Source organism: Mustela erminea, chromosome 9 (genome assembly GCF_009829155.1).
Source record: "Mustela erminea isolate mMusErm1 chromosome 9, mMusErm1.Pri, whole genome shotgun sequence".
NCBI classification, from domain to species: domain Eukaryota; kingdom Metazoa; phylum Chordata; class Mammalia; order Carnivora; family Mustelidae; genus Mustela; species Mustela erminea.
The window spans coordinates 100,331,801-100,355,801 of record NC_045622.1 but is presented as its reverse complement, the minus strand read 5'-3'; the positions used below and the strand labels follow the sequence as shown (position 1 = coordinate 100,355,801).

At 38.6% G+C, this 24,001-nt stretch overlaps 2 protein-coding genes across 3 annotated transcripts; both read right to left on the bottom strand.

Moving 5' to 3' along the window:
- Positions 1-5,749: 5,749 nt before the first annotated feature.
- Positions 5,750-6,709, bottom strand: LOC116599934 (olfactory receptor 8K1). Its single transcript, XM_032359869.1, has one exon. It carries the CDS (start codon positions 6,707-6,709, stop codon positions 5,750-5,752), a length of 960 nt encoding a protein of 319 aa, XP_032215760.1.
- Positions 6,710-10,944: 4,235 nt separating this feature from the next.
- LOC116599163 (olfactory receptor 8K5) lies at positions 10,945-22,925 on the bottom strand. Of its 2 annotated transcripts, none has more exons than XM_032358877.1 (2): positions 22,906-22,925; positions 10,945-11,904 (listed from the first exon to the last, which is right to left on the bottom strand). In XM_032358877.1, the coding sequence occupies exon 2, from the start codon at positions 11,884-11,886 to the stop codon at positions 10,945-10,947; it is 942 nt and encodes a 313-aa protein (XP_032214768.1). In that variant the 5' UTR covers positions 11,887-11,904; positions 22,906-22,925. The 2 variants fall into 2 exon arrangements, with proteins under 2 accessions (XP_032214768.1, XP_032214767.1); XM_032358876.1 differs by lacking the exon at positions 22,906-22,925 and adding an exon at positions 16,548-16,582.
- Between the last annotated feature and the right edge of the window lie 1,076 nt (positions 22,926-24,001).

Genomic DNA, 24,001 nt, shown 5'->3' with positions numbered 1-24,001 from the left:
TTCCTTTGCTCAACTTAATGCTATTGAAGTTCATCCACTCTCTTGAATCCATGGACAACTTATTCCATTTTACCACTGAGTCGTACTCCATTCTAAGTATGGGCAGTTGAAATATTTCCAATTTTTACTGTCATGAATACAGTTGTCAGTAGAATTAATATACATGTTTTCCTGAACATGTTTTAATTCTTCTTGGGTAAACATCCAGGAGGACAATTCCTGGGATATTTAGTAGTGACATTTTTCCAAAGTGAAGGACTTCTGTACACTCCAGTCAGCAATATGTGATAATTTCAGGAGCTAAACATAACAGCTGATAATATTCTTCACACTTGGGAATCTAGCATCCAGCCCTTTTTGGCTTGCCAGGTCTTTGTGGACAGGTCTGACGTTATTCTGGTAGGCTTTCCTCTGTAAGTAGGGAGCCTCTTTGTCCTAGTGGCTTTCAAGAGATTATATCTACAATTATGATTCCTCAATTTGAGTATCAGGTGCCTTGATGTTTTTCTGGAATCTATAATCTTGGGTGGAGACCGTTCGGCCTCTAGTACATGAACGCTGGTTCCATTTGCGAGATTGGGAAAATTTTCATGAAGAACTTGTTCCACTATATCTTCTAGACTTCTTTCTTTCTCCTCCCCTTCAGGGATTCCAATAATTCTGACATTGGAACGTTTCATGGCATCATTTATTTCCCTGATTCTGTTTTCGTGGCTTCTAAGCTGTTTGTTCCAGGCTTCCTCCTGATCATTTTTCTCTATCTATTTGTCCTCCAGATCACTAATTCTATCTTCTATCTCAGTTACCCTAGCTTTGAGAGAATTTAGACTAGATTAGAACTCATTGAGTGCATTGTGAACCTCATCCCTGGTAGCTTTCAGCTCTGCCCCAACATTGTGAACATCATATCTGGGTGCTTTCAGTTCGGCCCTAATCAGTTCCATTTGGTCATCCATGGCTTTCTCCAATCTAGCTATTGCCTGGATAATTGTTAGCCTGAATTCTCTTTCTGACATATTGTTTATGTTGATAGCCATTAGCTCTGTTGCAGAAGCTTCATCCTCTGTGTTTTTCTTCTGTTGGGCATTCCTCCTTCTAGTCATTTTGGTGAGAGATGGCTGAACAGATGTAGGTGGATGTATCGACTGTGGTGCAGTCAATGTGCACCCTGGAATGCTTCTGAGCAATCAGGATTCCCCACCCAAATGAGAGAAAAAAGAAAAGAAAAAGAAAAAAAGGAGAGAGAGAGAGAGGAAATAAAGGGAAGATAAAAGAGAAGGTTCAGCCCAAATGGGCCCCAAGGTAAGATTTATGAAGTATACAAACAAAAACAGACAAACAAAAAGACTGCCCACTGGTGCCTTCTGCTCCTGTAGAGATCCAGACGTGTATAATTCTGATCAAGGCTGATTTCGTGGGTGATCTGAGTTCTTTGGAAGGTAATCAGCTCACTTTAGGGTACAGGTTGAAAAGGCTCCTCCTCCTACTTCCCCACCATCTTGTCTCTCCCTGGATTTCACTGCAAGTATCTGGGAGGGGTTCTTAATGCTGTTGTGACCTCACTGTTTCTCTAGAGTTGTGGGATCACTGGCTGGGATAGAAACAGAGATCTACTTCAAGTCCCAGCTCATCTGTACAGAGGATCTATGAGGTCAGCTCTGAGGACGACCCTTCCCGATGATGCTCCCAGCAGCTCTCCTCCCTGGTGAAGCTCCTGCTCCCGATGGCGATACTGCTGGTGCAGACAACAACACTGCTCCCGAAGACTCGCATTATGATTTTTTTAAAGCCATTTTTGTTATGGATGATATAGGAGAATGTTATTAATATTATTTGACTTTACTTTTGGTTCATGGATAATAATGGAAATAATAGAATTTGGGAAAGAAAAATATATTTGGCTAAAAAGGACTGTGTGGTATAATATAAAATGTTACTCTAGAAAATAAAATGTATTCATAACAACATATATGCTTAGGAAGAGGATCCAAAGTCAACATGATAAACAAAATTGATAAAATCAGAGAAAAAAACTTCGTATTTCTTTTACTGTGTTCAGTTTGTGTTTTATTTAGTCAGTTTTTTAATTTTTAAAAATTTAAAAAATCCAGCTTTATTGAGGTTACAGGTGATAAATAAAAATTGCAATAATTAAGGTGTACAACACTGATGATTTTGCATATGCATTTATTGTGAAACAGTCACCACAACCAGGCTAATTAACATTTTCATCACCTGACATAGTTATTTTTTTAAATTTGTGGCAAGAATGTTTAAGATCCACTATATACATAAACTACAATGCATTAAAGAAGGGAAAAATAAGCAAAATACATGAATTTGGGACAAGGAGGCCATGGTTCATATTTGATTTAATTCCCTACAGTTTTAACTTTGAATACTAAGTTAGACTGAAACAAACATTATTGGGGTAGTGTATATATTTTAAAAACCTATTTCTTTGTGTCTTCCTCAATTTCTTTCATGAGTACTTTATAGTTTTCTGAGTATAGATTCTGTGTCTCTTTGGTTAGGTTTATTCCTAGGTATCTTATGGTTTTGGGTGCAATTGTAAATGGGATTGACTCCTTAATTTCTCTTTCTTCTGTCTTGCTGTTGGTGTAGAGAAATGCAACTGATTTCTGTGCATTGATTTTATATCCTGACACTTTACTGAATTCCTGTATAAGTTCTAGCAGTTTTGGAGTGGAGTCTTTTGGGTTTTCCACATATAGTATCATATCATCTGCGAAGAGTGATAATTTGACTTCTTCTTTGCCGATTTGGATGCCTTTAATTTCCTTTTGTTGTCTGATTGCTGAGGCTAGGACCTCTAGTACTATGTTGAATAGCAGTGGTGATAATGGACATCCCTGCCGTGTTCCTGACCTTAGCGGAAAAGCTTTCAGTTTTTCTCCATTGAGAATGATATTTGCGGTGGGTTTTTCATAGATGGCTTTGATGATATTGAGGTATGTGCCCTCTATCCCTACACTTTGAAGAGTTTTGATCAGGAAGGGATGCTGTACTTTGTCAAATGCTTTTTCAGCATCTATTGAGAGTATCATATGGTTCTTGTTCTTTCTTTTATTGATGTGTTGTATCACATTGACTGATCTTCGACAAAGCAGGAAAGAATGTCCAATGGAAAAAAGACCGCCTCTTCAATAAATGGTGCTGGGAAAATTGGACAGCCACATGCAGAAAAATGAAATTGGACCATTTCCTTACACCACACACAAAAATAGACTCAAAATGGATGAAGGACCTCAATGTGCGAAAGGAATCCATCAGAATCCTTGAGGAGAACACAGGCAGCAACCTCTTTGACCTCAACCGCAGCAACATCTTCCTAGGAACAACACCAAAGGCAAGGGAAGCAAGGGCAAAAATGAACTATTGGGATTTCATCAAGATCAAAAGCTTTTGCACAGCAAAGGAAACAGTTAACAAAATCAAAAGACAACTGACAGAATGGGAGAAGATATTTGCAAATGACATATCAGATAAAGGACTAGTGTCCAGAATCTATAAAGAACTTAGCAAACTCAACACCCAAAGAACAAATAATCCAATCAAGAAATGGGCAGAGGACATGAACAGACATTTCTGCAAAGACGACATCCAGATGGCCAACAGACACATGAAAAAGTGCTCCATATCACTCGGCATCAGGGAAATACAAATCAAAACCACAATGAGATATCACCTCACACCAGTCAGAATGGCTAAAATAAACAAGTCAGGAAATGACAGATGCTGGCGAGGATGTGGAGAAAGGGGAACCCTCCTACACTGTTGGTGGGAATGCAAGCTGGTGCAGCCACTCTGGAAAACAGCATGGAGGTTCCTCAAAATGTTGAAAATAGAACTGCCCTATGACCCAGCAATTGCACTATTGGGTATTTACCCTAAGGATACAAACGTAGTGATCCAAAGGGGCACATGCACCCGAATGTTTATAGTAGCAATGTCCACAATAGCCAAACTATGGAAAGAACCTAGATGTCCATCAACAGATGAATGGATCAAGAAGATGTGGTATATATACACAATGGAATACTATGCAGCCATCAAAAGAAATGAAATCTTGCCATTTGCGACAACATGGATGGAACTAGAGCGTATCATGCTTAGCGAAATAAGTCAAGCAGAGAAAGACAACTATCATATGATCTCCTTGATATGAGGAAGTGGTGATGCAACATGGGGGCTTAAGTGGGTAGGAGAAGAATAAATGAAACAAGATGGGATTGGGAGGGAGACAAACCATAAGTGACTTTTAATCTCACAAAACAAACTGAGGGTTGCTGGGGGGAGGGGGTTTGGGAGAAGGGGGTGGGAATATGGACATTGGGGAGGGTATGTGCTTTGGTGAGTGCTGTGAAGTGTGTAAACCTGGTGATTCACAGACCTGTACCCCTGGGGATAGAGAATTATGCCTCCATCAGAAAGGATGAATATCCAACTTTTATAGCAACATGGACGGGACTGGAAGAGATTATGCTGAGTGAAATAAGTCAAGCAGAGAGAGTCAATTATCATATGGTTTCACTTATTTGTGGAGCATAACAAATAGCATGGAGGACATGGGGACTTAGAGTGGAGAAGGGAGTTGGGGGAAATTGGAAGGGGAGGTGAACCATGAGAGACTATGGACTCTGAAAAACAATCTGAGGGTTTTGAAGGGACGGGGGGTGGGAGGTTGGGGTACCAGGTGGTGGGTATTATAGAGGGCACGGATTGCATGGAGCACGGGGTGTGGTGCAAAAATAATGAATACTGTTATGCTGGAAATAAAAAAAAAAAAAAAAAACCTAAAAAAATTAAACAACAAGGAGAATGCAAAGATGTAAGGAATCTGTTCATTTGCTAAGTGAGTGCACAATTTTAATGAAGCCTTCTGTTAGCATCGTCCATACAAATTATCATCACTGTTTATACAGGCTGGTGAAGGAGACAAAATAGACACGAATGTTTCATTTATTTTTAATCTTTGCTATTACTGCTATAAATTTTTCAAAATGCTGATGTCATTATGGTATATGACCAGATAACCACTTTATGGTGAGTTTGTTGATCCTAAATCCGCTTATCAGCAGGCTATCATAAATCAAAGATAGCTATCTTGTGTGAGGATCTGTCAAGGGGGACTCAGAATCAGCCAATATTTTTCTCATGCTCTTAATGAAAAAATCTTCCCAAAGGACCACTGTATCCTTGAGAGAAAATATAAACTCAATCCAGTTGAAAATTTCATTCTGAAGTGGTATACTTTATATTCCATTTAGCCTAGATTCTTGAAACAATTTGTTCACGTTGTGTTATAATCATATATTTACTTATTTTCTTGCCTCCTGTCTAGCCTACACATTCCTCATGATTCAATCTTACTTAGTGTTAATACAAAGTGACTGTTATAAAATATGCATTACTAATTTTCCAATTAATTTTCTTCTGTTTGACTAAGACTTCTTTTTTCACCTCTACAAGCATTACATTCAGTATGATTTGCCTATAAGCTCCAATATGACCTTGGACATCACTTAGGACTTTATTATCTGGCTACAATGTTTATTTATTCAACTGGAATGAAGAAGAATATAGGGAGATAGAAGAGGAAATGTTTTACGCAGAAAAAGAGGAAAACAATTGGGTAAAGCATTTCTATTTTTTGATGTTGCAATTGGACTGGAAGAGTGTTAAACAAAGATTTTTGGACCCATCTTTGCAACTGCATAGTAAGACATTAAGTGGAGTTTTTGCTTCCAATGGTTAAAGTTCTCTTCAGAGCATCTTTTACTTCTTTGTTCCTTAAGCTGTAGATCAATGGATTCAGCATAGGGATCACCAGGGTGTAAAACACAGAGGCCATTTTATCAATATCAAAAGTATGGCTAGATTTGGGTTGCAGGTAAATAAACAGTAACGTCCCATAGAACACAACCACCACTGTCAGATGGGAGCTACAGGTGGAGAAGACTTTGTATCTCCCCTCGGTTGAGTTCATCCTGAGAATGACCACAAGAATGAACAGGTAGGATATAAGAACAATCAGGAGGAAAGAGAGCAAATTACAGGCTGAAAAAATTAAAATGATCAATTCTAATTCACGCGTGTCAGAACAAAGCATGGATATGAGAGGAAGGCAGTCACAGTAAAAGTAATTGATAATGTTAGAGCCACAGAAGGACAATTTAAATAACTTAATTGTGAGAAAGAGTGACACAAATGTGCTGTAGAGATAAGGTGCAAGGACCAGCACCCAACGCACCTTCTCTGCCATGATGACAACATAGAGGAGAGGTTTACAGATGGCTACATAGCGATCATAGGCCATTGCTGAAAGAATAAACAGTTCAGTGATAATAAAAATCTCAAAGACTGCCAGCTGGGTGGCACACCAATTGTAGGAAATTGTATTTTGGGGCACCACAAAGTTTACCATCATCTTTGGGCCAATCACAGTGGAATAACCAAGATCAGTAATTGACAAATGTCTAAGAAAAAAGTACATGGGAGTATGTAGCTTGGAGTCCAAATGGGTCAAGATAACTATGCCCAGATTGCCCATCACCGTGACCAAGTATATGAGGAGGAAGATTCCAAAGAAAGGTGCTTGCAGCCCAGGGTTGTTGGTGATCCCCATAAGAATAAATTCAGTCACCTCACTCACTGCAGTATGATTCTGTTTCTCCATATGGTTCATCTTGGTAACCTGTGTAAGGTATAAAATAATTATGTATTACATTTGAGATGCTATCTTCTAAGAGAATTTAAAATATTATACATGAGATACAGATATCCTTTTTTAAAAGATTTAATTAGTTTATTTATTTGAGAGAAAGACTGGGAGCAGGAAGAGAGAGAGAGAGGAAGGGAGAGAGAGAATCACAAGCAGACTCTGCACTGAGCATCTGATTCCCATGCGGGGCTGAATCCCAGGTCCCTGAGATCATGACATGAGCCAAAATCCAGAGTCAGAAATTTAATCAACTGAGCCACCCAGGTACCCAGATGCAGATATACTTTATCGTAAAATATAAATGGAGACTCCTCTTACCATCAGGCCCAAACTACACACACCTTCACTCACAATGTAGTGTAGGTGCCTGACAATCAGTTTTTTTTATTGGAATGTAAATCCCTGAGACTAAGCTTTTCATTGCCAAGGTGTTAATTTCAAAAAAAAAAAAAAATCTGTCTCAGATAAGCACATTGCCAGCTACACAACTAGGCAAAGAGCCAGCTCCCCACCCATGAAGTCTCCCTTTTAGAAAGCCCTGGGTGACTTAGGCGGCCAACTGCTGGAGGGGCCCAGCATTTCCCTTTCCAGAATTTAATTCCTGCTCCTATGTTTTAAAGTAACTAATAAAGTGGAAACCTGTGAAACTCTAGACATTCCATCCTTGACCTCAGTAAAGGTAGAAGTCCAGGTCCTCCAAGCTTTCCAAGACCAAGAGTAACATGGGTCCTGTGGCATCCCTAGCTGATGGCATTCCTGTGAGAGACTGTAGTCCACACACAACACAGTGATGGAAACTTTGCTCAAGCATTCTTCAATGGGGCCAAATACTTTGAAGTGGTTGTTTTGAAACAATGGCCTGCTTTTCTGGACCCAAAGTTAAGTATGTCAAAAGACCTATTATACATCAGCCTTTTAAAATTTTGAAGCAAAGAAAACAAATATCTATACCTAAACCATTAGCCTTTACCTTGTGGGCAATAATCGTATCTCTTTAAAGTAGCAAGACATAAAACAAACAAATAAAAACCTTTCTAAAAGGTTGGTGGACCAATGCATGAGGTGGTGTTCAGGAAACCTTTGACATTAAATACATATTTCAATATTCTCACTGCAATATGGCTCAGCTGATTTGCCCAACGCAAAATATAGTGTAATATGTTAATTTCAGAATTTTGTTACTGTCTTGTCCACATTTGCCACATCTGGTGTTTCTGCTTATTGAATCGCTTTTTCTAATGATCTTCCAATAATACATTCCTCTTGTACAAAAAGGATTTGACCATTCTCATTATTTATGAATTTTTTATGGAGATTCATCTAAAGAGTCCCAGTGGGAAGAAGAATACAAATGGATATCAAGCACTGATAGAGAACTCCTCATGTGCTGGACAGTTTTCTAAGCACTTTACATACATTAACTCATATAATGCACACAGTACCTTTAGGAAGTAGAGAATATCACCATATCCATTTGGAAGTCAAAAAAGTGACTTAACCAAGGTCACTCAGGTAAGTAGTGGAGTCAAAATTCAAAAAAGTTATTCTGTCTTCAGAATCTATTCTCATAAACACAATAACAGTCTTTCTCTTAAGGTCACCTTGAGTCAGTTGATAGGAAATGAAAAGTGGGACAGGAGGAACATCAGGTAAATAAGGATACACAAAGACTATTGTTAAAATAGATGACAGAAGCAGTGAATTATATGAAAACAAAGGTACTCTAAAAAGCACAGCTCTGAGTACCAGAGAGTATAGAACAAGTGTCTCCAACACATTAATCCTATTGATGACGAGAAAGTCTAGTGCAAAGAAAGAAACCGTTTTGTAGATCATAATGCCCTTCAAAACTTTGGTGATGATCCAGTTGAAGCTATATGTCCCGACATTTTCAAAAGCCAGTGTTCTCTACACACCTTACCGGAGAATCTACTTTGACTGCTGTTTAATCCTCACTGGTTGTTGCTAAATGTATTTAAACATTTTCCTGCTCCCTTGAGACTCATTTTGTTAAAATTTTAATCTAACTCTAGGATTTAAAAAAATTGCATGTAATTACTTGAGGGAGAGTACCATGGGTCTCTGTTTATTCTTGTAATGTCTCATTGAGAAAAGTCAAAGGTATTTTGTGCCTGTATCTGACTGAATAAATAAATTACACAATATCACTAAATACTGGAAATCATAAGTATGCTTTTGTCAGCATCTCAGTTGTATATCATACATGTATTAGGTATATTACCCTCCCAAACACACACAATGCATGATCAAATGAAAGATTGACTTCCTAGAAAAATACTATGTAATATTTGATAATACAACATCCACTATCCAAAGATATTTTTACTGGATATATAATTATGGGTTGATATAAGACAATGCTTTATGACTTGTATTATTGCTGCCAGCATATCAATGGTACATCTTCTCTTCACCTGTTAATAAAGTATCTTTCATCTCTGTTTTTAAGGATTTCTCTTTATCATTGGTTTTTAGAAACTGGATTTTGATGTTGGTGTAATTTCCTTTCTATTTACCCTGCTTAGGATAATTTCAGCTTCTTATATCATATATCTATATGTAAACATGTACCCATATGTAAATGTATCATATAGTTGTTTTTTAATAAATTTGGAGGAAAAAAAAAGTCTGGACATTTCTTCCAGTGGCTTTTCTGCTCTGCATACTTTTTCCCCCTTGTTTAGTGTGGAGCTTGTTATTGTTCCACAGATCACTTTGTGTTTATCCAATTTTTGTATCCTCTCTGGCTTCATTGGGGTAGGCTCCATTGTGATATGTTTAAGTGTGTTGTCATTTATTTTTCAGCTGCTACTATTCTCATTCAACATATATTTGTTTGCATCTACTATTGTCTTAATTTATAGAAATTCCACTTGGTCATTTTTAATTTTTATTTGTGTCCTAAAAGTGTGAGTGTTTTTATTAAATCTTTCAGTATATTGGACATATTTATAATATCTTTTAAAATCGTTGCTTGATAATTCTATCATCACTATTTCAGGACCTATTTTTTTTTTTTTTAAAGATTTTATTTATTTATTTGACAGACAGAGATTACAAGTAAGCAGAGAGGCAGGCAGAGAGAGAGGAGGAAGCAGGATCCCTGCTGAGCAGAGAGCCCAATGTGGGGCTCGATCCCAGGATGCTGGGATCATGACCTTAGCCGAAGGCAGAGGCCTTAACCCACTGAGCCACCCAGGCGCCCCTCAGGACCTATTTTAATCATCTCCTGGTGGGGTCACATGTTTCTGTTTTCACATATGCATAGTATTTGTGATTAGATGCTAAAAATTTTATATTAGGTACTATAATTTTGTGTCTTCCTAAGATAATATTAAGTCATAAACCATGTTAAACAATGTTAATAATGTTATAAACAAGGGTGACTTGGTTTTTGTTTTGTTTTGACTTGGTTTTTATTTTGCTTTGTGACTTGTTTCCAAACTATATGAACAGAAAAGAGTTTAAAATAGCTTTTACCTCTAAGATCTCTTTGGATGCCTAGGTGTTGAATATGGATGCTACACTCCAGCTTTCTGAAATTCTCATGTCTTCCTGCTCTGTGTGATCTCTGGAATTGTTCAACTTACATTTCCAAGCTCATTCTTTTAACCACCTTCTGAACTCTTACTGTAGGCATGACCAGGTTGATGTTGGGCCATAAACTCAAGAAGACGTTGTAATGTAATTATTTTAATGTAAAGAAATTAAATTATCTGAAGGTAGGGATTGACAGAATGGATTAAAAAAAAATCCTGATCCAATTATACATTATCTGCAGGAAACTCACTCTGTTTACACTTTGTTGTGGGTCCAGAAAATACAGTGAAAACAAGATTGAGACGATACCTACCACTTCCCACCAAAAAAGCCCTGACAGAAACAAACACTTGGTTTACGGATGCAGCATTTAATAAGGGTTTTCAGTGGGACAAATGTGAGGTTCACATTAAGAGAATCATTAAATCAAAAACAAGGAATATTTTGGGTGGGTGTATTTAATTAAGATCCAAAATATGAGCTAAATATATAAATATATTGGTTGAAAATAAGAGAAAGAATTTGCATGTTATAATTAGTCTCTGTTCTGGAGCCAAAAAGAACATAATTTTATCTATTCGATTTTTAAGTGGCATTTGCCTTTCATAGTTTATTACAACAATATTCCTTATTGAATATTAGATACAAAGTTTGCATTGATTCTTAATGACCCTGTGGAAGGCATTCTTTATCTCTTTGTTCCTTAGGCTGTAGATCAAGGGGTTAAGCATAGGGATCACTAATGTGTAAAACACAGAGGCCATTTTATCAGTATCAAAGGAATGGGCAGATTTGGGCTGCATGTACATAAATAGTAGAGACCCATAGAACACAACCACCACTGTCAGATGAGAGCCACATGTGGAGAAAGCTTTTTTCCTGCCCTCTGCAGAATGCATTCGAAATATAGATATCAGAATTAGTATGTAGGACACTAGGACTGCCAGCAGGGAAGAGATCAAATTAAATGCTGAAAATACTATAATCAACAATTCTATTTCTTGTGCATTTGAGCAGAGCATAACTAACAAGGGAACATCATCACAATAGAAATGACTGATAACATTAGAACCACAGAAAGTCAATGTAAAAATCTTAATAGTGAACATTAGAGCCTGAAAGGTACTGTAGAGGTATGGAATGCCCACCAGCACATGGCAAAGTCTCTGGGACATAATAACATTGTAAAGCAGAGGGTTACAGATGGCCAAATAGCGGTCATAGGCCATAGCTGACAAGATGAAAAACTCACTGATGATGAACATAAGGAAGAAAGCCAACTGCGTGGCACATGCACAATAAGAAATGGTATTTTGATCCACAACAAAATTTACCAGCATCTTGGGACAAATGACAGTAGAATTACCAAGGTCAATAAAAGCCAGGTGTTTGATAAAAAAATACATAGGTGTGTGGAGGCGGGAGTCCAGCTGGATCAAGGTGATCAGTCCCAGGTTGCTCACTACGGTGATTGTGTAGATGATGAGGAAGACCCCAAACAGGGGAACCTGAAGCTCAGGCAGCCTCGTGACCCCCATCAGAATGAACCCAGTCAGTGACGTTAGATTCTGTTGGTCCATTTAGTCCAGTTAGCTCTTCTAGGAAGAAACAGAGAGATTGCCATCAGTTTCACATAGTATCATTTAAACATATTATAATGTTTGCAGACAGAATGTAGATATTTTCTTTGTAATGGGATAGAAAAATAATTCTCCCGTCTGATTTTGAAACTAGAAGAATTGATAGACCCTTCTACTTCTCAACAGGAGGGATCCACATCAAACACATGCACTGATATGACTGATTAAACTCTAAATAGATTCAACAATATTTGGAACATATCCACTGATTTTTAAAAAACCATATAAGTACTGATACAGATTTATTAGATTTTATTTCTTCTACACAATGATATCACAATTTTCTTTTAGTACACTTCTAGTTTCATATGAGAATTCCGGGGAATTTTGATATTCTTAAAGAAAGAAGCAGAAGTAATATGGAGCTAACGAAGTTTGAGATTTAAGTTCCCTCATGAGCATTTTCAAGGCCCTGGATGGGGACTTTGCAATGAACTAACAAAGTGATGTATCTTTGTAAAAGTTGAAAATGTAAACTATTTTAACCTTTTAGCCTTGATCAATTAAGTCCGCTTTCTCTCTCCAATCCCACTTCTGCTCCACCATTCTTCAGCTAATATCAAAACACATCGGTATGTCTGCAGGCATTTGTGGGGTCCAGTAAAGGGGAGGTTGAGTAAATAAACCTTTATTTGATGGTTAGTGAGTATATCTATGCTTCAAAATCAATGATATTCATCACTGAATAGTGCTATCTATTTTGGTCTTAGAACAGCTTCTAAGAACACTCATATCACCCAATAGCCTGAGATGTATGTAAGATTTTATTCATAAAAACATGTTCATAGATTTTTATGATGATTTTGACTACAAGTGAACTTTTAAGATTACTTTTCCACTCTAAATACTCACATTTACACCTCAATTTACATGCATAATTTAATTTCCTTTTTTTTCTTTTTTTAAGAAAACTCTTAAATGTGTATAAGCTTCAAAACGCACAAGATTTGGGTCTATTCCTGGGGTCCCTGGTGGCAAAGTTGGTTAAGTGTCTGAATCTTGACTTTGGTTCAGGTCGAGATCTCAGGGTCCTGAGATCTGACCTTGCCTCAGGCTTCGTGCTCCGCAGGGGTCTGCTTAAGACTCTCTCTCTCCCTCTTCCTCTGCCCATTCTTCACACCAAATAAATAAATTTTTGAAAAAGATTTTATCTATTTATTTGAAAGAGATAAAGAAAGCATGAGCAATGGAGGGACAAAGGGAGGCAGAGAAGAACATTCCCCACTGAGCTGGGAGAGCAACACAGGATTCAATTTCAGGACCCTGGGATCATGACCTGAACTGAAGGCAGATGTTTAAGTGACTGAGCTACTACCCAGGTGCCCCAATAAGTGAATCTTAAAAAAAAAAAAAAAAAATGAAAAAAAGGGGCGCCTGGGTGGCTCAATGGGTTAAAGCCTCTGCCTTGGGCTCAAGTCATGATCCCAGAGTCCTGGGATCACCCCCCCCCCCTTTCTGCTCAGCAGGGAGCCTGCTTCCCCCTCCACCTCTGCCTGCCTCTGCCTACTTGTGATCTCTGTCTGTCAAATAAATAAATAAAATCTTTAAAAAATGTGGAAAAAAGATATGCATCCCTTTTTGTTAAAATATACAATATTCAGGGATTTTCAATATTGAGTTTTATATGCTATATTTCCTTTAATGTAGTCACTTATATTCGTAAATTAATTCTTCCCCTGTGGATATGATAAGGTCTATAAAGCATTTAACATACTTATTTGAGCATTTATTACATCAACATATTTCTTTTCTTTTTTTTTAATTTTTTTTTTTTTTAATTTATTTGACAGAGATCACAGGTAGGCAGAGAGGCAGGCAGAGAAGGGGGAAGCAGGCTCCCTGCTGAGCGGAGAGCCCGGATGCGGGGCTTGATCCCAGGACCCTGGGATCATGACCTGAGCTGAAAGCTGAGGCTTTAACCCACTGAGCCACCCAGGTGCCCCATATCAACTTATTTCTTGAACTGTGGACTGAGATATATAGAGAGTATAACACTGACTTGCAAATATTTCAGGGATAAGTCTTTCTTTTTTCATTTCATAAAATTTACATGGAAAGTCAGTGAAGCAGAGTGATTAAAAACAGTGAACCTGCTTTAGCTTAAACCAATTGGATTCCCTTCCTTTCACATACAGAACATGTGGAATTCTGTAAGCATGATTTTCAGCTAGAGGAGTAATTGGAGTTGAACATATCTAGTCAGATAAATGTAGATTAGAATTACTATACTGTAATAAGGTGTCTAGCATTAGCCTGCACAACTATCACTCTGAATGGGTCAAGGTAGACCCTTCTACAGATCGGAGGGAACTCCTGGGACCCTGCCACAAGGTCAGCTGGAGTCTGAAGCCACTTGGTGGCAGTTGTCCAAGTTCTAAGAATTCAGCTGCTAATTTTTAGTGTTGATTTAGGCAGTTCAATCCCAGAAATGGGCATGGAGGAGCAAAGATATATGGGAGATTATTGAATTATGTCCTTCTCATTTTGTTAGATGATATTATCTGCTGTTCTTCCATTGGGTCTCACCCAGCTTTCAGGGTCCTTTCTCTTGCACAATAAATGTCAAGTGTTGCAGAATCTGCTATCGTGGGTTTTCTCACAGAATAGAAAATGCACTGGGCTAACCAAGTAATTCAGAATTCCAGTACCAATCCTATCACTTTGAACTCTTTAATGTGTGGCTAGCAATTATTTTATCGAGTTTATTGTATTTATCTCCCTTTTTAGTGTCAGTTACTATATCCCTAGGAGGTCGGCTAGATTCTGTTACCCTGACCATTCTTTTTTTCATATTAATTTATATTTTATTGCAGTAAGAATACTTAACATGAGATCTACCTCACTAAAAGATGTTTAAATGTATAATACAGTATTGTTAATCATATGCACATTGTTGTATAACACATCTCTAGCTTTATTCATCTTGCATTAACTGAAACGTTTTACCCGTTGGTTACCAATTCCCCATATGATCTAGGAACTCTACTTTTTTCCTCCATTTTATTTTATTTTATTTTATTTTATTTTATTTTATTTTATTTTATTTTATTTTATTTTATTTTTCAGTGTTCCAAAATTCACTGTTTATGTACCACACCCAGTGCTCCATGCAATACGTGTCCCCCATAATACCCACCACTAGGCTCACCCAACCCCCCACCCCTTTCCCCTCTAAAACCCACAGTTTGTTTCTCAGAGTCCACAGTCTCTCATGGTTTGTCTCCCCCTCTGATTCCCCCGCAACTCACTTCTCTCCATCTCCCAATGTCCTCCGTGTTATTCCTTATGCTCCACAAATAGGTGAAACCATATGATACTTGACTCTCTCTTCTTGACTTATTTCACTCAGAATAATCTCCTCCAGTCCCCACCATGTTGATACAAAAGTTGGGTATTCATCCTTTCTGATGGAGGCATAATACTCCATTGTATATATGGACCATATCTTCTTTATCCATTTGTCCATTGAAGGGCATCTTGGTTCTTTCCACAGTTTGGCAACTATGGCCATTGCTTCTCTGAACATTGGGGTACAGATGGCCCTTTTCACTACATCTGTATCTTTGGGGTAAATATCCAGTAGTGCAATTGCAGAGTCACAGGGAGGCTCTATTTTTAATTTTTTAAGAAATCTCCACACTGTTTTCCAAAGTGGCTGCACCAACTTGCTTTCCCACCAACAGTGTAAGAGGGTTAGGAACCCTACTTCTGAGTATTTATCAAAAATAATTGCTATCAAGATCTTAAAGAAATAGTAATACACTGTCCATTCTTCTTTTTTGAAAAGGATATCTGATCAATTTTGAATATCACCATGTAAACATTTAAAATACTTCTATTTAGGGTTAACAGAGTACACAGGATATAAAAAAGTATGCAAAGGGATGACTTTATTCTTTAGACATGGTAACACTAGTAAGGAGTTATTTGGGGTTCAGGACTTTGTTCATAACTCTTAGAAGCTATTCTACTCAGTTAGTTTGTAAAGCCCATTCTGCACAAATAAAACAAGTAGTAAGCAACCCAGTTGGGAAAACAAATGAATTAGTAAAATGTCTACATGCTCATACTTGTGAGTCCTCACATTACAACTATTTGTAGTTTATAAAATACAGTGTAGGAAACATATATCTTAAAATATTCTTTTTCAAATATTTCACTGGATATATTTATATGAAAGAATAATATTAAATATCATATAAGACATATAATGAAATTATTTGTTATATGAAATTCATATGTATCTTGGCATTCTGTATTTTATCTAGAAATCTTAACTTTAACATTTTCTAGTTAATGAGACCAGTGATGATTTTTTTCAGATAGTTCTTTCTCTTGATTTATAATATCCAAATTCTACTATTGATTCTCACAAATCAAACAGATTGATGATGTCAGTCAATTCATAGTACTTAGTGTCCTAAAAAGACCATTCCTTTCCAGGAAACTACAGTTAACAAAAAATGTAATGAATTTTTGTGGTGTGTTAGAAAGAATCAGCTGTCAGTGACCATAAAAGTGTCCATGGTCAGAAGTCAGCAGTCATGGGAAATTGCCAAAACCCAGATGATAATCAAAATTAACAAGTCCTAGCCACTCACCTTTAATGAACTGGGTTTTCTTCTTCTAAATTACTTTTACTTTTTCTTTGGGTAGGGGCAGTTTATGCTTTTCTTCTCCCTGTGATGCTCCCTGGGGAAATAGCACATAATTCACCCAGATGATGATGCCCAAATCATCTGAGAGATTTTTAAAAAATTGTTGTGTTACCTACCAATTATCCAGGACACCCTACATATTCCCTAGTGAAAAATGTAAGAGACAACTCAAGGAAAGGAACAAACAACATAAATGATCTGGATAGTTCCATGGAGACTTACTTATGCATAAAAGTGCACTGATGCATGCAGAGCCAATGATTAAAGTAACAACGGAAAATACTTTGACATCAGCATTAGCCCAGTAAAACTGGAACAGTTCTAAAAACCATGGATAAATTTGAAAATAATGTCATAATCTGTCAGGATTTTTTCTTTGAATTTATTATTCAAATACAAATATATCAGTGGCCACTGGGTTAAAATATGTCATTTAACCTCAGTAAAATGGATGCTACTATTTCCATATTCAGAAGACCCCAAGCTCATGTAACTTGCCCAAAGTCACATGACTGACAAGTAGAAGTTTTGAAACAAAGTCTCATCTTTAAATGATTGATACATATGCCTTGTTCTTTCATATGGCAAACTTGTAATAATTACTGTAATGCAACGAGTTATTATAATGTTTAGTTAGTTTAGTTTTTAGTTTCAGAGGGTTCAGATAAAGAGAAAAGTTGCATGCTTTAATTTGCTTACAAATGATTGTTTTATCATGTTTCTGTAGGCCATAGAAATCTTACGTTTCCTTAATCAGGAAGAGTGAACATTAAGGAACCAGCAATGTTTTTCAAACAAGGATCACAAAACTATAATCATCTTTTTAGTTCATTTAGTACCATGTTACTGATTCTTGTTCAGTCTGAATGTAACTTCTTAGTTTTGGAAGTTCTTACTCATTTCAGTTTTAGGATTTTTAATATACTGAATACCTATATCTCTCCTAAAAGTCCTTTAGGTGAATCTGTTTGAAGATATAACTCACTTTACAAAAGAATTTGAACAATTTTAACTGACAGATTCAGAATAGACATGGTTAATGATCTGATAGGAGAGTTCACTATGATACGATTGACAAGAAAACTCAGTTATTCTGTGATACATAACACTTCAACAGCCAGAATGAGAACATTACATACCAAACAAGCAAGCCTAACTAGTCAACAAGACTTTCTTCATAATTTAAATCTTCGGGAAATTTGTTAAAACCTTAGAAACTTTTACAGCACATGCCTACATAACATTAGGGATGTTAAAGACCTGATAAACTCAAGACATAGAAACTGGTTTTTCTAAGCATATGGAGGGCAAACAACTATTTGCATTTTCTTATCAAAAAGAGACCAACAATTGAGAATACTTTGTCTTTTTGAACAGAGAGAAAATTAACTTTTTATACCAGTATCTTTTTAAAATTCATTTCAATCTTATTCCATCCTGACCACACCTAAAATTAATTTCCAAATATTTCCTGTCACAAACCTTCTACAACTTTCTTTTGCATTCAGGTTTTTGTCCCAAGTCATTTCTTTCCAAACGAACATCTCATTTAGGACAAAATTGCCTTCTTTTACCTTCAACAAAATGTATTCCCATTCCTTATCTTTCTTACATATCTCCTACTTTTTCACATACAGAGTTGTTTCCCTTATTTCCATCAGTCTTAGTTATAGTTAGCAGAATTTTGTACTCTTTAGAAACCCTTAATCTCCAGTGAAGACTAAGGAGTAACCAATTGTGAACTGTTACACCAGAATTCTTAAATGGCAAATCTGTAAATCAGTTAAGCACAAAACATGTTTACCAGAAGATTTAAATATTCTTAGTTCTTTGCAGGAAATCAAAAGCACAAACTTATGTCCAGTAATCAATGCTTTAGCACTTTATCCCATTTGGAAAAGACCTAGATGTTAAAAGATGTTAGATGTACAACAAATTTAATTTCATTTGTCATCCAACCGAAAGTTTCAGGTTACCAAAGACTTTGAAAGCTACTTTAACAATCACCCATGAAAACTTTGATGAGACAATTACATTTTAGTCATCTTTTACTAACATCCCAACAAGAGGTAATGCAAGGTTATTCGACCTTCAGTAAACCTTGATAGAATAAAAGTTTCACATTTACCACTGATAACTTAAAAGACACATCCGTCTTAACTAAACCAACAAAGTTAGTTTAAATGCTGAATTATGTTCCATCAGGATCTTCCCCATGGTCAATTTTCACCTGAGACATGTGGGGAAATCTGGAGTGGGTGATGATAGGTCCTGGGGAGCTCTTCTTGTTCCTTGACAGTAAAAGGAGGAGCCATGGTGCCTGACGCACTGAAGATGGTCTAGAAGCCAGTAAAGCAGGCCACACCCAAGGTGGTGTGGAAACAGGAAAAGGGGGATGAGGAGGCAAAAGAGACAAAGTACTGCCAGAGGGCAGAGAAGGGGTTCCTGGTTCAGGAAATCATCAGCTCCAGAGGCACAGAAACCACGTTTTCCCACCCACAAGGGCGGGGGGTGGGATGATGGATAGACAATCCATATTGAACCAGAGAAGATAGGGAATTTCTCAGAAACAAAGGAGTTTGGGTAGCTGCTTGGGAATATTCCTTAGAGTCCGCATCCTGAAGGATGCCTGGGATTGTGACCTGCTTGGAAGGCCAACACTTAACTAAATGAGCCACTCAGGTGCCTCCCCCACTTTCGCTTAAAGGTAAATATGAACATTTTTTTCATGTGTCTGGTAGTCATTTGAATGTCTTCATTGGAGAAGTGTCTGTTCATATCTTCTGCCCATTTTTTTATATGATTGTCTGTTTTGTGTGTGTTGAGTTTGAGGAGTTCTTTATAGATCCTGGATATCAACCTTTTGTCTGTAATGTCATTTGCAAATATATTCCCCATTCCGTGGGTTGCTTCTTTGTTTTGTTGACTGTTTCCTTGGCTGTGCAGAAGCTTTTGATCTTGATGAAGTCCCAAAAGTTCATCTTCGCTTTTGTTTCCTTTGCCTTTGGAGACATATCTTGAAAGAAGTTGCTGTGGCTGATATCGAAGAAGTTACTGCCTATGTTCTCCTCTAGGATTCTGATGGATTTTTGTCTCACATTGAGGTCTTTTATCCATTTTGAGTTTATCTTTGTGTACGGTGTAAGAGAATGGTTGAGTTTCATTCTTCTACATAGAGCTGTCCAGTTTCCCAGCACCATTTATTGAAGAGACTGTCTTTTTTCCACTGTATATTTTTTCCTGTTTTGTCGAAGATTATTTGACCATAGAGCTGAGGGTCCATATCTGGGCTCTCTACTCTGTTCCACTGGTCTATGTGTCTGTTTTGATGCCCGTACCAGGCTGTCTTGCTAATCACAACTTTGTAGTAAAGCTTGAAATCAGGTAACACTATGCCCCCAGTTTTATTTTTGTTTTTCAACATTTTCTTAGCGATTCGGGGTCTCTTCTGATTCCATACAAATTTTAGGATTATTTGCTCCAGCTCTTTGAAAAATCCCGGTGGTATTTTGATCGGAATGGCATTAAAAGTATAGATTGCTCTAGGCAGTATAGACATTTTAACAATGTTTATTCTTCTGATCCAAGAGCATGGAATGGTCTTCCATCTTTTTGTGTCTTCTTCAATTTCTTTCATGAGTGTTTCTTTAGTTCCTTAAGTACAGTTCCTTTACCTCTTTGATTAGGTTTATTCCCAGGTATCTTATGGTTCTTGGTGCTATAGTAAATGGAATCGATTCTCTAATTTCCCTTTCTGTATTTTCATTGTTAGTGTATAAGAAAGACACTGATTTCTGTACATTGACTTTGCTTCAATGAAGACATACAAATGGCTATCAGACACATGAAAAAATGTTCATCATAACTAGCTATCAGGGAGATTCAAATTAAAACCACATTGAGATACCACCTTACACCAGTTAGAATGGCCAAAATTAGCAAGACAGGAAACAACATGTGTTGGAGAGGATGTGGAGAAAGGGGAACCCTCTTCCACTGTTGGTGGGAATGCAAGTTGGTGCAGCCACTTTGGAAAACAGTGTGGAGATTCCTCAAGAAATTAAAAAAAGAGCTTCCCTATGACCCTGCAATTGCACTGCTGGGTATTTACCCCAAAGATACAGATGTCGTGAAAAGAAAGGCCAATGTTTATAGCAGCAATGGCCACGGTCGCCAAACTGTAGAAAGAACCAAGATGCCCTTCAATGGACTAATGGATAAGGAAGATGTGGTCCATATACACTATGGAGTATTATGCCTCCATCAGAAAGGATGAATACCCAACTTGTGTAGCAACATGGACGGGACTGGAAGAGATTACGCTGAGTGAAATAAGTCAAGCAGAGAGAGTCGATTATCATATGGTTTCACTTATTTGTGGAGCATAACAAATAGCATGGAGGACAAGGGGAGATCGAGAGGAGAAGGGATTTGAGGGAAATTGGAAGGGGAGGTGAACCATGAGAGGCTATGGACTCTGAAAAACAATCTGAGTGTTTTGAAGGGGCGGGGGGTGGGAGGTTGGGGGAACCAGGTGGTGGGTATTAGAGAGGGCATAGATTGCATGGAGCACTGGTTGTGGTGCAAAAACAATGAATACTGTTACACTGAAAAGAAATTAAAAAATAAATAAATAAAAATTTAAAAAAAGAATAATAGAAAAAAAAAAAGGTAAATGTGAGAGCTCCTGTCATTTTACAACCTGTTTCTCTCTGGATCAAGTTTCCTGTGGCCTGTCAGAGATGCTAAATCAGGTATTTCCCCACACATGCCTCTTACAAGAAACAGGAGCATGGTTTTTCTGCAGCTTAGCTTTAGGCCCTGGGTGAGAGGACTGTGGTCCCTACACTTCTGTTGGGTTCATCCTTGTACAGAACTCATTCGAGTTGCTGCCCCTGATGCCCCTATGCAGGACCTCCCTGATATGCTTTGCTTCCTTACAGCCTTTGGGTTCTTTTACTTGGGTTACAAATGTCCTACTTTGGTCCTTCCTATTAGCACAGAATTGGACCCATGGGGGCAGACTTTGGGTTGTCTGAAGCCAAGAATCAATATATGAAAATTGGTCAGGGTGTCTGGGAGTCTAGACCATAATTTTGTAAATGATCTGGACAGTGGGTAGGTCTTAGTGATGAGGGAGCATGAGGATGGCTGAGGACAAAGCAATAGCATAATTTCCAGATGCAAATAACTCAGTTCCTCAAGCTCTAAATAAAGTTAAATTTCTTCTAAACCCAAATCTCACTAACAAAGCAGAAATGTGAATGGCTTTCCAAAAGACAACATTGATCAAGCTGCAAGGCCTTGGGTATCTGGTACCTTGTAGGCCCTCTTTAGCATATGCTGTTGAAACCTCCCTTCCCCTCACCTTCCCCCAACAGCAAGGTACACAACCTGCCATCTCTCACAACCTGGGGCAGAAACTCTTCCTGCCCATGGGTTCTGTCCCCATGCTTTAATAAACCACCATTTTGCACCAAAGATGTCTCAAGAACTCTTTCTTGGTCATCGGCTCTGGACCTCAGCCCACTGAACCTCACCTAGGTTCTAGAACTTCATCATTAGGGTCCCTCAGCAGGCCAGTTGACCCCAAAGGTGGCCCATTCTAATTCACATAATGTGTCTAATTTTCCAGATGTTTTGATCCCATAGTCTCCTGAGAATCCCTTCTTAAAATTTTGAGCATACAGTCTAAGATGGTAGGTTTTGAGGAGCTTCCACCCATGATGAACAGGGGGGCTCTCTTGGCATAAAGACAAATGAAGGGTGGGTGTTCCTCTAAAGGAGGAACTAAAGTCTGATCTAAAGTCAGATGCCCACCTGTCTGCCATCCCAGAGGACACCTGGGTGCTTCTTAGCCATAGCGAGTCCACATAAATCCCGGACTGCTGCCCTGAAGGGGCTTGCCTTAGACCCTATGAGGTCACCACAGAAGCAGTTTAGGGCCACTTGGACTCCTTAGGCTTCTGGGTACCCTAAGGGTGCACAACTGTGGAGCCACAGAATCAGTCTGCCTGACAAGCCAGGTCAAACTGAGCATTCACAACTAAGTTATTACAATTCCTTCCCCCCAGGGGGCCCTGACCTGTGGAATTCCTTTTGGAAATTCCTTCTTGTCCCCCCTTACAGGGGCGTTCCTGACCCAAAGGATCTCCCTGCCTGGGAGGCCCTACGTGTAAGACCTCTAAGAGGTCTCTGGGAGGTGATCAGTCTCCCCATTCATCCTCAGGGGTAGGCCTGACTGGGTCCTGGGGCCCCAGGCCTTACTGGAATCCAACAACAGGACCAGGTCCTGGCCTACCAAGTCTCCTTTGAGTCCAGTGGGGACAGTGATGAAAGAGCAGGAGGCTGGCTGAAGACAAAGCAAAAGCTGACACCTTGCACCCCCTCTCTACCTGCTCCCCTAAGTAATGTGTGTGACATTCCTCAGGCACCCTTGACTGCTGAAAGAAACAAATAGTTAACTTGCAGGGATCACAATCCTGCTAGACAAGAGTCTTCCTTGGCTTACAAATGTCCTAAATCTCACTAATAAATACGATTGATAGCAGGATTATGACATCCCACCAAAAAGTCTCCCAACTATCTTAATGTTAATGGCTGGCCTAAAGAGAACATTGATCAAGCTGCAAGGGCAAGGCCTCTGGTATCCTGGCACCTTGTAGGCCCTCTTTAGCATACGAAAACTCCATTGAAACCTCCCTTTCCCTCACCTTCCCCCAACTGCAGGGTACATAACCTGCCATCCCTCACAACCCAGGGTAGCAACTCTTCCTGCCCATGGGTCCTGTCCCCGTGCTTTAATAAAGCACCATTTTGCACCAAAGATGTCTCAAGAATTCTTTCTTGGTCATCGGCTCCAGACCTCAGCCAACCGAACCTCACCTAGGTTCCAGAACTTCATCAGACAGTGGGGAACAGTGGGGTGGGCCAGCCTGAGGCGACTGGGTGGGAGACTGCCAAGAATTAGGTAGGGCGTGCCTTCTCCCTTAGATCCCTCATTCCGCCACTGCCCCACCATTGCCCCAAACCGGTGGCAACAATGTGCTGGTGTGGTTGGGTTTCCCAGTCAAGGAACCAAATGCTATGGAACCTGGATTGGATCCTGGTGGAAGAACCAAGCAGCACTCAGAGACTTGGAGGATCAGAGGTTTATTTAACACCAGTGGGCTCAGAGGAAGTTGTTCTCCAAAGGTCTGAGCCCCAGCAGAAGCAGGCAAGGGTATTTATACCCTTCTACTCCCACACACTTGGTACTTTTGGCACAAAGGCAATGCGGTAGGAAAGAAGACCTTGGGAGGGCTTTAAAACAGGGACTGGAATTCCCTTGCTGGTTTGGTCAACCATCTTGGAGTACAGTTTTTCCTTATCAACTCTGCCTCAAGGACTTGTCAATG

Coding starts and splice junctions, on each gene's coding strand:
- LOC116599163 (XM_032358877.1), bottom strand. CDS start 11,886: ATGGACCAACAGAATCTAACGTCACTGACTGGGTTCATTCTGATGGGG.
- LOC116599934 (XM_032359869.1), bottom strand. CDS start 6,709: ATGAACCATATGGAGAAACAGAATCATACTGCAGTGAGTGAGGTGACT.